Here is a 14,009-nt window from a genome sequence, read left to right as displayed (position 1 = left end):
GAACCTGCCGCATTAACAAGGGGACTGGAAACGAAAGACCGGTCCCCAGCGCCCACCCGGCTCGGCTCGGGGGACAGCCCGTCTGGACGGGCTCACCTGTCCACCGTCCGGCTGACGAAGCTGGTCAGGAGCCCGGCGGCGCACAGCAGCTGCTGCCGGACCTTCTCCAGGCCAAGCCGCTCCTCCTGCAGCCGCTCCGCCTCCGGGGCCTGGCAGGCCGCCTCCTTTGCCTCCAGGGCCTGCACCGTCCGCTGAAGCTGCCGGATCTTGTGCTGGTCTCGCTGGCGCTGGAGCTCCAGCTCCCGCTGTTGCGGCAAAACAACAAAAAAGTCCTTCACACGCCTGTTCCCGAAGCAGAAGCCTGAAGCCCAGCCATCATGGGGGGGGGGGGTGCGTGGGCGGCACGGGGTCCCGGGGCAGGGTAGGGGAGTGAAGTGGGGCTTGCACGGCACAGCAACACCCTCCACGGGGCGCAGCGTCCGAGAGGCAGAGCCAAGCTCCGCGGCGTGGGTGCGGACGGTCTCATTGCCGCCTCTGAGAACGGTCGGGCTTTTACGAGCGTGCGCTGGGGAGGCGGGACACGGAAACAGGAGTCCTCACAGGCCCACGTCCCGGCTTCCCCCGTGGGTGCCCGCACACACGCCCACACACACCCACACACTGACCCGACGGGCACGGAGGAAGGTGCACGTGCACCTGGCGGAAATGGCCTCACTTGCAAAATGCCCTTCACCACGGAGGTGCTGGGCGTGGCGGGACAGCCCCGGCTCCCGGCCCAGCACGGGGATCTGCACCCCCATCAGGGACACAGAGCGGGTCACTGGCGGAAACCTGTCCAGGCAGCCGTGAACGCAAGAAGGCCGCTCGGAGGAGATTCCGCAGGTGAGGGCGCCTTGGGAAGGGCCAGAGAGGCGGCGTGTCCGGTGGAACCTGGGTCGCCCGGACCCAGCCCAGGCCTCCTGCCGCCGGGCGGCCCACGCAGTGCAGACCACAGTGTCCGCTCAATTGACGCAACAGCCTCGTGAGGACGGGGGCATCGGTACTTGGCTATTTTCCGGGTGAGGAAAGCAAGACACCGAGAGACCTACGAGTTACGGGGTGCGGAAGAGATAGGACAGACCGGGAGCAACCACCTCAGGAGGCCGCCGTGCTCCGAAGAAAGTCCACAATCCAGAACACACCAACCGTCTACAGACCACCACACCCAAAGAGCTGTGTCAATCCCTTAAATCTCTGTTCCGTGACACGCTGTGAAGAACAGTTTATTAACTTGAAGAACATTTTTGTTGCATTTTTAAAGCTAAAACAAATCAAAGTTAAGGGGTTTGGCTGAAAACTTTGGAGGTGGTTTGAGGAAGTTCTTCAGAAGCACGTGGAGGCCACAGGCACGCTTCCCCGGGAGAAAAGGCAAACACACGCACACGCACACGCACGCGCACGCACGCGCACACGCACACAATCCTGGACACATTCAGGAGTTCCGCGCCAGCAAGGTCCACCCTGGGGCGTGACTCGACTCGTTTCTTTCGCGAAACAGCACGGGGTCCGTCCAGCCGTACACCGCCCGCTCCTTGCAACACCTCCAAAGTGGTGCATGTTCCCGGTGGGTGCGCGGCAAACACAACCATGACCGGGAGGCCTGCGGCCCACGGCGCGGCACACACATGGGCCTTGGAAACACCGTGACCGGAGCTGGGCAGGGAGGCCCCACGCTGCCCGATTCCTTCCCAGGAAACGTGCACCACAGGCCGACCCACACACAGGAAGGTGACTTGCCGAGGCCAGGGCTGAGCGTTAATGGTGTGGCTTCCGTGTGGGGCGACGGATGTGTCCTAACATGCGTGGTGGCGACAGGCACAAGATTCCGAAGGTACCGAAACCCTTGATGCGCAGAAGCGAGGCTGGTGAACTCGGGTGTGAGCCAGGTCTCAGCAAACTGTCCAGCGCACTGATCACAGCGGCTGTGAACTTCCCGAACTAACCAATCGCATAGCATCTGGGGAGCTGACTTATCCTTGTGACGCTGAGAAATCTAGTTTTCGGAAACATATTCATTTCTCAAATATTTCAGGGCAGGCTAACCACTGAGAACACCAGGCTACTGGCTTTCCTCGTGTGTTTTTAAAAACTTATTTGGATTTTCACAATTAAAAAAAATGTTTAAAAAATATTTTTTAAAAATATATTTTAAAAACATTTTTTAAGAAAACAACACAAGTGTCCATCCGTGCAAAGACACACAGTTCGATTTTCTCGGAAACAAAGATTTCTGATGGACATAAAACATACCTAAAAGTAACATTTTATCCAAAACACTGAAACACTTCCCAACCTGCAAGGCAAAAATCATCCAGGTATCAAAGTCAAAAACACCACAACTTGAAAAAGACCCATGTCCCCTACGAACACAGATGCAGAACCCTAACCAAACGCGGCAAGCCGCAGCCAGCGCCGTACAGAAAAGCACCACCAGAGCGGGGTTCAGCCGGGAACGCACGGCGGGCTCCACAGGCGGGACCTGATCTACAGGAAACTCGGCGTCCACAGAATAAAGGACAAAAACATCGATTCCAAGACACCAAAAGAGCAACTGAAGACACGGCACACGCAGGCGGAGCGAACCAGGAAGAGAGCCTCCTGCGACGGCGGGAGACCGAGACGGTGGCCCTGGGACGGGCAGGGGGCCGTGTGAACCTCAGCCGCACAGGGACGGGAGAAGCCGCCGCGGACGTGCAGGAGCCGTGATCTCACCCACGGGAAACTACACGTACGTTAAGCAGCTGGGAGTAACGGACATCGCTCAACACCTGCGGACACCTGGCCGATGGCGCCCACTCATCGCCTGGAAGCCGCAGCACCCGAAGATCAGGCCCGGCTGTGCGGAGGGACTGCCTCCTTCACCCTCCGCAGACGGGACATCGCCAAGGGGACTGTCCCCCAGAGCTGCCCGCGGAGTCTACGCGGGACCCGAGTGCCCAGATGATCCCAAGAGACCCGCCACGGAGCAGTGGCGACCAGAGGGCGGCGGACGGATGGACCAGCGGGACGGACGGGGGGGATCCGGCCCCACGGCGGGAGTCAGGGCGGCGACGCGGCCGGCGCGCGCTCACCCGTTTCTCCTTGTCTCCCGGCGGCCGCAGCTCTGCGTCGGCCCGGCCCGGCCCCGTCTCCACTCGCCTCCTCGCGTCCTTGTGTCCTTCCCGCGCGGCCGGCCTCGCCTCTGCGCACTCTAGTCCCGCCGGTGGCCCCGCGGCTGCAAGCCGTGGCTCCCGGACCGGGGGCGGCTGCGCGCCGGGGCTGTGTGCCGCCCTTACCTCCTTGTCCCGCTCCAGCTCCGCCGCCCGCCGCTGCATCTGCTCCAGTCGGGCCTGCGGCTCCGGCACGCGCGCCCGCTCATCCCTCGACCTCCGTGGCGGGGCCGGCTGCGCTGGGGGGTCGCAGGCGCCGCGGCTCAGCTGCTCTGTCAGCAGCCGCTCATGACGCAGGGCGGCCGCCAGCTCCCGCGAGCGGCCCTTCTCAGCCTCCAGGCTGCGCCGCAGCTCGCACAGCTGGCCCTGCTCCTGCGCCAACAGCGCTTCGCAGCGCGAGGCCTCGATCTGCAGCTCCCGCCGCAGGTTGTCCGTGGCCGTCTGCTCGTGCTCCAGGGCCACGCGCAGCCGGCTGCTCTGGGCGCACTGCTGCTCCAAGGCCGTCCTCAGCTCCTGCCAGGGGAGCGGATGGCACGCGGTGACCCGAGGGGAAGGATCGCGCTGTCCGGCCGCAGCTGCCGGGCCCCCCCATCCACGGACGGAGCCGTCCCGCCATCAACCGCCCGAGCCTCGCGGCGGAAGGTCTGGAGGCCACAACTCCGGCCTCGGCTCACCGTCCCGCCTGTCCAACCCCAGCACCCGTGGGTCACGATGAAGATGCCGCCGTCCCGCCCGGCTGCTGGACACATGCCCGCGGGGAGAGGACAAGAGGGGCCCCGCCAGCCCCGCCGCCCACTGGCCCCGCCGCCCAGGCACCTCCAGGGTCTTGGAGCTCTGGCCCTCCTCGCGCAGGTGCCGTAGCCGCTGCTCCTCGAGCCGGCCCCGCAGGGCGCGCTCCTTCCCGCGCTCGCACTCCAGCTCCTGCAGCGCGGCCTTCAGGCTGCTCTCCTTGCCGTCCAGCACGGACCTGCGCGGGAGACGGGCACAGAGTGCACGGCCTCGTCCGACCTGCACGTGCGCCTGCGCCGGGCGCCCCCCGCAGACCCAGCGCCCCGCCACAGCCCGCGCACCAACCGCAGCTCGCTAGGGCCGCCCTCCCCGGCCGCACCAAGGGAAGGGGTGCAGACGCCTGCCAGGCCTCTGTACCTCCCTCGACAGAGTCTGCGGACGGACCGGACCGGGGCCCGGAGGGGCGTGCAGGGCGGGGCTGCGGCCCTACCTCAGCTGCAGGACCTCCTTCTGCGCCTCGCTGAGGGAAGCCAGCAGCCTCTCATTGTCCTGTTTGCACTCGCGGAGCTCAGCTCTCAAGTCTCGGACGGCGGTCTGCTCCACCGCCAGGAGCTTCCGCGCACTGCCGGCTTTCTCCTGCTCTTCCTTCAGGGTTTTCTGCAAGTCACTGGCTATCCGCTTCTCCTGCTCGACCTTATATGCCAGTAGCTCCACTGAGAAAGACACAGAGGACGGGAGACAGCCTCACCCACATTCCAGGGTGAGCTGTGCCCGGGACCTCAGAAATTAAACACAAACCAGTATGGGGACGGCACATACTTGCTCTGGGGAAAACGACACTTCCAGGCCTATAGCTTGGACGCTGGCCTCCCCACCACACTCCCCGGGCCTCGGGGCACCCAGAAGTAGATGGGCAGACTGACCCCACAGGCCAGAGGACAGGACAAGGCTCCCCAGGGCCAGTGGCTCAGGCCTGGGGTCTGCCTGGAGGCTCAGAACGGAGATGGACCGTCCTCTGCTCTTCCTGGATCACCACTTCCCTGTGACTCCTACACCGTGCGCTCCCCAGCAGAGATGGCCCCAATCCCAACAGTGTCACTGCCCCAAACCCTAGGGAGGGAACAGCCCTGGTCCTCTATAGACCCGTCTGGAACCCAGAAGAAAAGGGACACCTGCACACCCTCCACGGGGCTGGCATGACTCCAGCATCAGAGCTGAAGACAAAATCACAGCCCCTCACGCATGCGGATGAGAAAAACCAGCAGCCCGGCCCAGACAATGCTCCCAAGACAAGGCAACACTACGCAAACGCAAGGCCACATGCTGGACGGCTCTGGCCCGCCGTTCAGTACCCAGAACCAGGAGGAGAAGTGGCCCTGAGAGCTGCCGGCATGCGTGGGCAGGGACCACAGCTGGCACCACGAGTCAGAGCAGGAGGTGGGGCACTGCCCCCGTGGCCAGACCTGCTCCTGCCCTCACTCACCAATGCTCAAGGCCTAACCAGAGCGATAGTAGGAGGAGGCAGGTGGGAAAAAAATAAAATTGTCCTCCCGTGTCCCACTCCCGCAGCAGACGCAAGCGCGGCACCCACCCTGCCTGCGCAGCTGGTGCTCCTGCCGGCTCCCGCGGGCCTCTGCGCTGGTCAGCGCCCCGCACAGCTGCTGCAGCTTCTCCTGGTTCTGCAGGTGCGTCATGCGCAGCTGGGCGCGCAGGGCCTGGATCTCCGCCAGCAAGCTGCTCCTGTCCGACAGACGGAGGTGCTCCAAGGACTTCTCCTGCAGACGGCCCGAGAGACGGGGCGGGAAAGGAGGGAGCAGGGTCACGGACTCGGCCACTGGACGGCCCTGTGGAGGAGCGCGCCCTGAATGGAGGAACGGGAGCACGGAGTGGGCCCCAGGGTGGGGGAGGCCGGTCCTGGCAGCGTGCTGGCGGCTCCACACGAGCAGCGCGCCCTCTGCAAATTCATGCCTCCAGCACCGTGGGCCCAAGCCTGGGGACGGAGCCTCGTCCCCGACAGAATAAGAACAGGCTCGCAGGAGGGTTCGGCGACAAACACGTAGTATGGAACGGAGGGGACCTTCCGACCTCACACGGCTCCCTGCGGGTCTGTGCTACAGGCCACTGTGACCTACCGTGGACCTGCCTCTAGACTCTAGTGCCCTCTCCTCCAAGGGACTCGGTGGAGACCATGCTGACCCCTCTGGCTCTCTGACCCTCCCCACCCGGGACTCAGAGCTCATGGCCTACGTCAGGACACTTGGTGCTGCTCTGTCTTTAGGAAAAGGCCAGTTACTTCCAGAACACAGAGACTGAGAAGCAGAATAAACGTACAGACCTCTGCACTGGGCGAGATCGCGATTCAACCGTGTTACATGTGGACTGAGGCAGGACGTCTTCCCCGGTCCCTGCCACGTTCCAAGGTCAAACTCCCATGAACCCATTCCGTCACCCTCTCTGTTGCGGGGCTGCAGGAACCGCATCATGGCACGCGCTCACCTGCTCCTGGACCACCTTCTCCAGCCGCTGCAGCAGGGAACTGTGGTCCCCGGGGTCCGGAGCACAGGCCTGCGGCTGCAACTCGACCCTCAGCACCTCCCACTCTCTGCCAGACGCCTCCTGCACAACCTGCAGAAATTCTCTCCAGTCCAGACATGCGTCGGGAGGTTCCTAAAATATTGGGACAAGAAGCTCAGTGTTCTTACAAACACATCCTGCGGACTGCCCCGGAAACCACCCCCCACAAGAGCACACACCAGTGCACCCACGACCGCCCTAGAGCACACGAAGCCAACGCTGCTCACAGAGGAGACACTACCGAAGGGGAGAGCACGTAAGACTGGGCCAACGGTGGGCAAACTTCCTCCTTTCCCACCACCACGCCAGGCCCAGCGTGGGTACTGCTGGCTGGCCACCTTGTCCGCCGGCAGGCCTGGGGCTGGCACTGGGGTATTGCTTCCCTGCACACCCTGTGGTTGGTAGGTCCCTTGGGTGTGGAACCTACCCTTGGGTAGGTTCCCTGGCCTTCACCCAGCTGCCCTGGTTCCCTACTCACGGAGCAGACACTGGGACCCCAAAGGCTCAGGCCTGGCCCCCGTACCCGGCCCCCGTCACCCACCTCTCCCTCCACCACGTGGCCTCCTCCCACGGCCTTTCCTGCCGTAAAGGGGCCTGGAATGTGCCAGCAAACATGACTGAGAGGGCGGCCGGCCAGGTCCAAGGCCCCTGTGCCCAGCGCTGACCCCTCCTTCCCTTGATCCCACTCATCTAGCCAAGCGTCCCCCACCAAGTGCTCCTTGCCCACACCTTCCCGTCTCTCAGGTGGAGCGCCCCGTACCTTCTCTCCCTTTTGGAGGGCTAGGGTCTCATGTCTCCGCAGGGCCGGCACCGCCTCCAAAAGCCTGGAGCCCTCCCTCGGGAAGCGCTCAAGGGGGGCACTCGGCTCGCCCTTGCTCAGGGTGCTGGGCGGCCCGTGGCGCTCGGACAAGGCCAGAATGTGCTGGCTCTCGTCACACACCATCTGCAGCAGGGCCTGCAACGGAAGAAGGAAAAGCGGCCGGAAGCCACTCGTCCATCTAGTCCCTGGCCCGCCACCCAGGAGCGCTCACCAGGCTGTACGCGCAGCTCTCCACAACCTCTGAACCCGGGAGCGAGTTCTGTGGTTCCGCGAGATTCCTCAACAACCACCCCCGACCAACCTCCAGACCCACTAGGAAACCAGCCGGAGAGAGGATGTCGGTGTGCGCTCCCCCCAGACGGCGCCCCACCAGCGCCTGCACCGGGGCAGCGTCCCCTACCACCCCTTCCAGAAGCCTGGGCGGGGCGCAGGGCAGGGCCTTGTGCCAACTTCCCAGGCCCCATCATGGAGATGCCCTGCGACTCCCCAGCTCTCCTGGGACACAGCCACCGCGCTCTGAGAAGACTGCAGGGACCCACACAGGGGGCCTGGGCTTCCCTGGGGGTGAGGCACCTGCACACAGCACCCGACCCGCTGCAGGCCACTCTGGCCCTCGCCGCCTACAGCAGGGCCCGGACATGGGCAGCAGGGAGAGGGTCGCCCAACGCCCAGACAAGTCCCAGCACACATGCTGGGACTGTGAGCGCAGGAACGGGTCCCGCACGGCACCAGGACTCGGGGACATGCACTGGCCAGATCTCCTGCCCAAAGACACGGACAGAGGAACAAAGTGGCTTCCAGAGCTGCCCCCAGCTTAGGACCGACACAGGGTCCGAAGTAACCCGAGCGGCCCTCGCTGCACACGCGGGGTCATTCAAGGGGCGTGTCCCGCGTCTGTCTCCGCGGAACAAAGACGAACAGATGCTTCGAACAGGGAAGAGCGAAAGTAGCGCTGCAGCGGGGGTGGCTGGGTCGGCTCGGAGCCCGGCCCTTGATTCCAGCCCGTGTCACGGTCTCGGGGTCCTCAGATCGAGCCCCACATCGGGCTCCAGGCTCAGTGCAGGGTCTGCTTGCGGTTCTCTCTCCCCCTTGCATGCCTGCTCTCGCCCAAGTAATCGAAAAAAAACAAGAACAAGAACAAAAACCAAGAAACCCAAGTTCAACCCCCGAGAAACAACCCAGTTAAGAAACGGACAAAAGGCACGAAGAGACACTTTTCTGAAAAAGACGTCCCGACGGCGAAGAAATGCACGAAAAGATGCTCAACATCGGTCGTCATCAGGGAAACACGAACTGACACCACAGTGAGGGCGCCCGGGGGCTCAGCGGGTGAAGCCTCTGCCTCTAGCTCAGGCCATGATCTCAGGGTCCCGCGATCGAGTCCCGCATCGGGCTCTCTGCTCGCCAGGGAGCCTGCTTCCCTCTCTCTCTACCTCCCTCTCTGCCTGCTTGTGATCTCTGTCAAGTAAATAAATCTTTTTTTAAAAAAAAAATTTTTTTTAAATGAGTAAGTGAGTAAATGTGTGTTAAAATTCCTCTGTGAGAGAAGCAGCCATGAAGAGGCTTAGGACAGAGCACGACCAGTTCACTACAAACAGGTCTGACTAGGATCCCAGCGATGGAGCCAGAACCGCGGAGAACCGATACAGAAAGTGCTACAAGCCCAAGCACATGTCACGTTCATGCTCATACTTCCCGTGCCGCAGCCCAGGGCAGACAGCAGCCGCTATGGGGAGACGAGAGGCCGTCCCCAAGTCAACAGCCCCACGCGCGGCCAGAAGGACTCTGCGGCAGACGACCGCCAGCCCCTCCTCCGGGAGCCCTTGCCCACGGCTAGGCGTTCCACGGAGCGCCTGTGAGGACGAAGGACCACGGCCTGCACCATCCCGCGAGTGAAGCTGCCGTCAGGCCACCGCAGCCCTTTGGGGATGTCGCAGGACCCTGGGTCTGCTGCTGAGCCCTACTCTCAGGACTGGCATTCCACTGCGGGACCTGTGCTTTGGGACTGCCCCTCCACGCGCGGTGTCGCCACGGCCTGCGAGCCTGCCCACCCCTCCTGCGGAGCCCGCGTTAGCTCCCGCCGGTGCACAGCACCCCCAGCACCGCAGCACCAAGGTCCGTGCCACGGACCTGCTCGTGGCTGCTTCCGGAGAGGCCCTGGAGATGTCCAAGTCGGGCCTACCACGGCCTCCAGCGCCCGCTGGGCCTCCTCCTAGTACTTCTGGCTGTGGGGAACCCGGAGCCGGGGCCATTCCGGCTCACGGCTGCCACGTCGGGAGGCCTGGTAGGGCCAGCTCAGACGGGAGCACAGGCTTCTCTTGACGCTGCTGTCCCCTGCGGTGAGCGCGGTGGAAAATGCGCCGAGAAACCTACCGCAAGACACCTCCGTCCTCTCCTCTTTTTCAACGAGGGAGCGTGCGGACAAGCACGGGGAGGGGCAGAGGGAGAATCTCAAGCAGACTGCGGGCTGAGTCGGAGGAACCAGGTGTGGGGCTCGATCCCACGACCCTGAGATCACCAAGCTCAACTGACCTCGCCACCCAGGCGCCCCTCCTATCCACTGTCACTTGGAAACAGGGAAGTCGCAGGTTCTGAGGGGCCGATGAAGGGCTGCACTAACAGCTCCTGACGCTTGCCCGCGTCCACACGGCTCCCCTGCAGACCGCGGCTCCCTCCGCGTCCACGCGGCTCCCCTGCAGACCGCGGCTCCCCTACAGAGAGTCTCAGCCACTTCCTGGGCTCCAGGGCCTTCACTGGGCTTCTGTGTTTTCTTCGTTAATCACCGAACATTAAACCTCAAAGCCTAAGTATACAGAATTGTCCAAACAACTGAATCCATTCCTGAAAATTACAGCTTCTTCCATCATTAGGTTGCCTGGATTAGAGCTGCTAAGAAATGTGCCTTTAATATTTTATGTCCCATAAAAAACTGAGGAGTGCAAGGGCACCAGGGTGGCTCAGGTCACGATCCCAGCGTCCCGGGATCGAGCCCCACAGAAGGCTCCCCGCTCAGCTGGGGGGGGGGCCCTGCTTCTCCCTTTGTCTCTGCCCCTGCCCCACACCGCTCACACTGGTGCACGCACTCTCCCTCTCAAATAACCTTTAAAAAGAATCCTTTCCTTTGGCTGGCACCCTAACAGCGACGTCACGGGACAGGTGGCTCGTGGGGGCAGCACGTGTGACAGACAAACTCGTAGGGCCACCAAGCTGTGCACCTGAAACTGCAGGAACACTGGCGTCCACGATCCTCACGCTAAAAGAAAACACTGAGCTGTCTTTGGAAATGCTCTCGGGGTTGGAGCAGGACACGATGCTGACGTTGCCCTGTGACTTATTCAGCCAAGTCTGTGTCCGTGCTGGGACACGAACGGTTTGCTAATCCGGCGAGGGAAAAGAGAACTTGTGGGAAGTGCCACGGACTTTCTGGCCAGGTGGCAGATGTGCTAACTGACCGCACCGTGGAGTCGCTGTAGCACGTGCACACGCCGCACACGGGTCGCGCATCAATTCAAACTAGAACGCAGCGTTCTCACACGTCGTCTCCAAGTGGAACCATGGCACATGGACTGTGGCTTCCTTCCTCCGGCGATGCCCTGGCTCTGAGCCCGGAGCACCGAGTCCCCCCACCGTGACCGTGAGTGGAGGACAGGGCCTCCGCTCTGTGACCAGGTGGCTGTGTGACCGGGTCCTCGGGGGAGGCACATGCAGGGCCGGCAGAGCCACGGCAGGCGGCTCACACCACACATGGGTCAGAACGAGCCCAGCACGCCGACGGGGCTGGTCTGGCGGGTGGATGAGCAGGTCTGCCACGGCGGGCAAGAAAGGTCCTGGTGGGGGGCGGGGGAGGGCAAGGATGCTGCTGGCAAACAGGCTTGAAGGAAGCCTTGGCCCGTTCTCCGCAGACAGTCCCCCGCCACGCTGAGGAGAGCCAGCGGATGGCGAAAGGGATGGGACAAGCGAGCGTGGACTCACTGGGGACCCCAGGTGTGCCCTTGGAGCTGCCCCACAGGAAGCTTCCGGTCTGGTACAGGAACACACATGAGCTGGTGGAGCCGCTGGGCTGGGCCGGAGGCTGCCCATCCGCAATGCCCGCACCACTACCCAAGTCCAGACAAGCTTCCTTCTCAAGAGCCACCGCCGAGAAGACGGAGACGCGCAGGGCAGAGCGCTCTACTCAACGGGACGGAGACTCCCTCTCGAGCAGCAGCTCCTGCGGCAAAGCCAGCTGGGCTCTCCACCGAGGCCCAGCGGCCCTGTGCCCGCAGACAGCCCCACTGCCCGTGCCCCGCAGCTCGGTTCCCTGCAGGTACCGGGCAGAGGGCGGCCCAGTCAGGAGCACAGGCCACAGCTGTCTCAGGAAACGCGAGAGTCCGTCTCCAGAACCAGACAAAGCCCACAACCACTTCCCCACAGAGGGTCATGCATTCTGATACCTAAACTCAGTTCGGGAAGGCTGACCCTAATTTTGTCTTTTGTGATCTATTACAACCGCGGCACCTGCAGGCCCCCAGCAGGTGCAGGGAGAGCTGGCCCTCCTCTGGGGACCCTGGAGCCCGAGGCTCCCGCAGCACCCCCAAGCCCGCCACGCCAGGATCTCACCTGGGACACCTGTCCCTACGCCCCCCAGGACAGCAGCCAGCTCCGTCTGGAAACACTCACAGGAGACGTCGTTCGAGAGCAGATAGAACCGACGCAGCGCGGCCTGGGTGGCGGGACGTACGCCGCCCGACACGTCAGCACCACGCGGCAGTCACGGCGGCCGCAGACAGAGGCCCGTCAACACCGCACGCCCTGCTCCTGCCGGCCCTCACCTTCACTTGTTTCGGATGGACTCCCTTCTCCTTCATGGCTTGCAGCGGCTGCCGGAACCTTCCAGAGGCAGGAGACGGCACTGCAGGACTAGCAGTGGAGGCGTCGAGTCTTCCCGAACCTTGGTTTAGTATCTCTCCAAACCCCGAGCCATCACCTAAAAACACGGCACAAGGTCCAAGTCAAACCACAATCCTCTGGTGGCCTTCCTGGGGGAGGGCCCGGGGGCAGACACTCGGCAGTGACAGGGGTGTGGCCAGACCCCCGCTTCCTGGTGCTGTGTGAGGCCCCGAAACACCGGAAGAGCTATGGCCGGGACGCCCCTTCCCGAAGACACCCGCAGAGCACCAAAGAGAGCAGAAATGTTTCTATAAATCTATAGAATAACTTAATTACATCCATTAAGAAAAAGCATATTGTGCACGTTTGGCATGTAAACCCATGACTCCAACATAAGCCTTAATGGTCTCTCAGCTCATCTGTAAACAGACGCACGACTGGGTTTCCTCATCCCCCAAAGACAGGACCCCAAGCCCACAGGGCTCCCGCCAGAAGCGCCTGGGCTGACACACGTGTCACCCAAGGAAGGGACGAAGACGGGGCAGGATTCCGCTCAGGCACATGGAGAGGAGACAGGGGACAGGAGACGCGTGGTACCAACCGCAGGGCCGTGTGCGGGCGGCAGGTCAAGCAGCAAGGATCTGGCCAGGAAAAGGGGAGCCTGATGGGGGTGTTTGGAGGCCAGCCCTGAGACCAGCCAGGCTGGACGGGGGAGCCCTCTGGTGTTGAGGGTTCCAGATGCCAGAAACCCCACGGTGGGGCCTCAGAGAGGAGCTGCAAATGTGTCTGACGGACGCAGCACGTCCCTGAGCCTTGCAGAGGCTCGGAAAGCAGAGGGAGGCATCCAGGGCAAAGCAAGCTCGGCGTCTGCAGCTGCTTCTCTGACCGGGCTGGAGCGCCTCGCACAGACCTGGGAGCACAGCCGCCGACGTGCACCCTGCTGAGGGGTCTGAGCCCTCAGACACGCCAAGGGCCGCGCAGAAGACAGTGTGGAAGAGGGACTCGGAGACGGCTGAAGGAGCCGGTAAGGCCAACACCGGGAAACCTTAGAAAACCAGAACATCCTCAGAGAAGTCAGTCTTGACGCAACAAGGAATTTTCAAGAAAAAGGACCAGAGAATACGAGAGAAGAGCTCTTTGAAGTTAAGACACAGCAGAATGAAAACATTTACTTCCAAGCTTGAGAAATAATTCCTTAAAAGCTTCTTTTAAGAACCTTTATTATCAAATAAAACAAAAGTACAAAGAAATGGAAACAAAGTGAGAAAGTAAGAAACTCAGTCCGGGGGCGACAGAAGTACAGCAGATGAGAGCCGCGGGCAGGACCCAAGGAGCAACGAAGGCCTGTTCAGGGTGACGGCTGCGCCCAGGCGTGTGGAGTCACGTGGTGGCCGCCCTGCTTCGCGACGCCAGGCTCTGGGACACTGGTCAGACGTGCTGGGGCCTGAGGGAACCTGACTTCTCACCTGCAAGTCTGCACCAAGCCCAAACTACCCACACTCGCCGGGAAGATGCGGGAATTCTCAGACAGGCCGCCTCACACACGCTTTCTCTGCAAACGCTTCTAGAGAGCAGAGTACTCAATGAGGAGCACAAAAGAGGGACAGGGGTCTGACCCGGAGAGCGGAGGCGGCACATTCAGAGGGGACGGCCGCGTGGGCAGCGCACACCCACACTCGAGGACAGTGTGGCGGGACCCATGACGGAGAACAAGAGGAGGCCACGAGCAAGGGAAACCAGCTGTCTGCGAGAGGTCTCCATCCCCGAGGCTCTGCGGGCATGTGACCAGTGTGCTCGACACACACACACCCTGGGGTGTGCGGACAGGA

General features: G+C 62.5%; 1 protein-coding gene across 7 annotated transcripts in view; it reads right to left on the bottom strand.

Moving 5' to 3' along the window:
- The window catches only part of PCNT (pericentrin), a 113,107-nt gene that overhangs the window by 15,238 nt on the left and 83,860 nt on the right, over positions 1–14,009 (bottom strand). For 6 of the 7 annotated variants that reach the window (XM_032357997.1, XM_032357943.1, XM_032357971.1 and 3 more), the window contains 8 exons: positions 12,123–12,277; positions 7,252–7,446; positions 6,414–6,584; positions 5,509–5,692; positions 4,408–4,630; positions 4,005–4,155; positions 3,111–3,701; positions 97–305 (listed from right to left, as the gene is read on the bottom strand). In XM_032357997.1, the coding sequence (XP_032213888.1) occupies positions 97–305; positions 3,111–3,701; positions 4,005–4,155; positions 4,408–4,630; positions 5,509–5,692; positions 6,414–6,584; positions 7,252–7,446; positions 12,123–12,277 (1,879 nt within the window). The remainder of the gene's footprint in view (positions 1–96; positions 306–3,110; positions 3,702–4,004; positions 4,156–4,407; positions 4,631–5,508; positions 5,693–6,413; positions 6,585–7,251; positions 7,447–12,122; positions 12,278–14,009) is intronic. The other variant, XM_032357981.1, reaches the window with a different exon arrangement.

This window comes from Mustela erminea, chromosome 1 (assembly GCF_009829155.1).
Source record: "Mustela erminea isolate mMusErm1 chromosome 1, mMusErm1.Pri, whole genome shotgun sequence".
NCBI lineage: Eukaryota > Metazoa > Chordata > Mammalia > Carnivora > Mustelidae > Mustela > Mustela erminea.
Note: the sequence above shows the minus strand (reverse complement) of the source record. Positions and strands in the feature narration are given on the sequence as shown.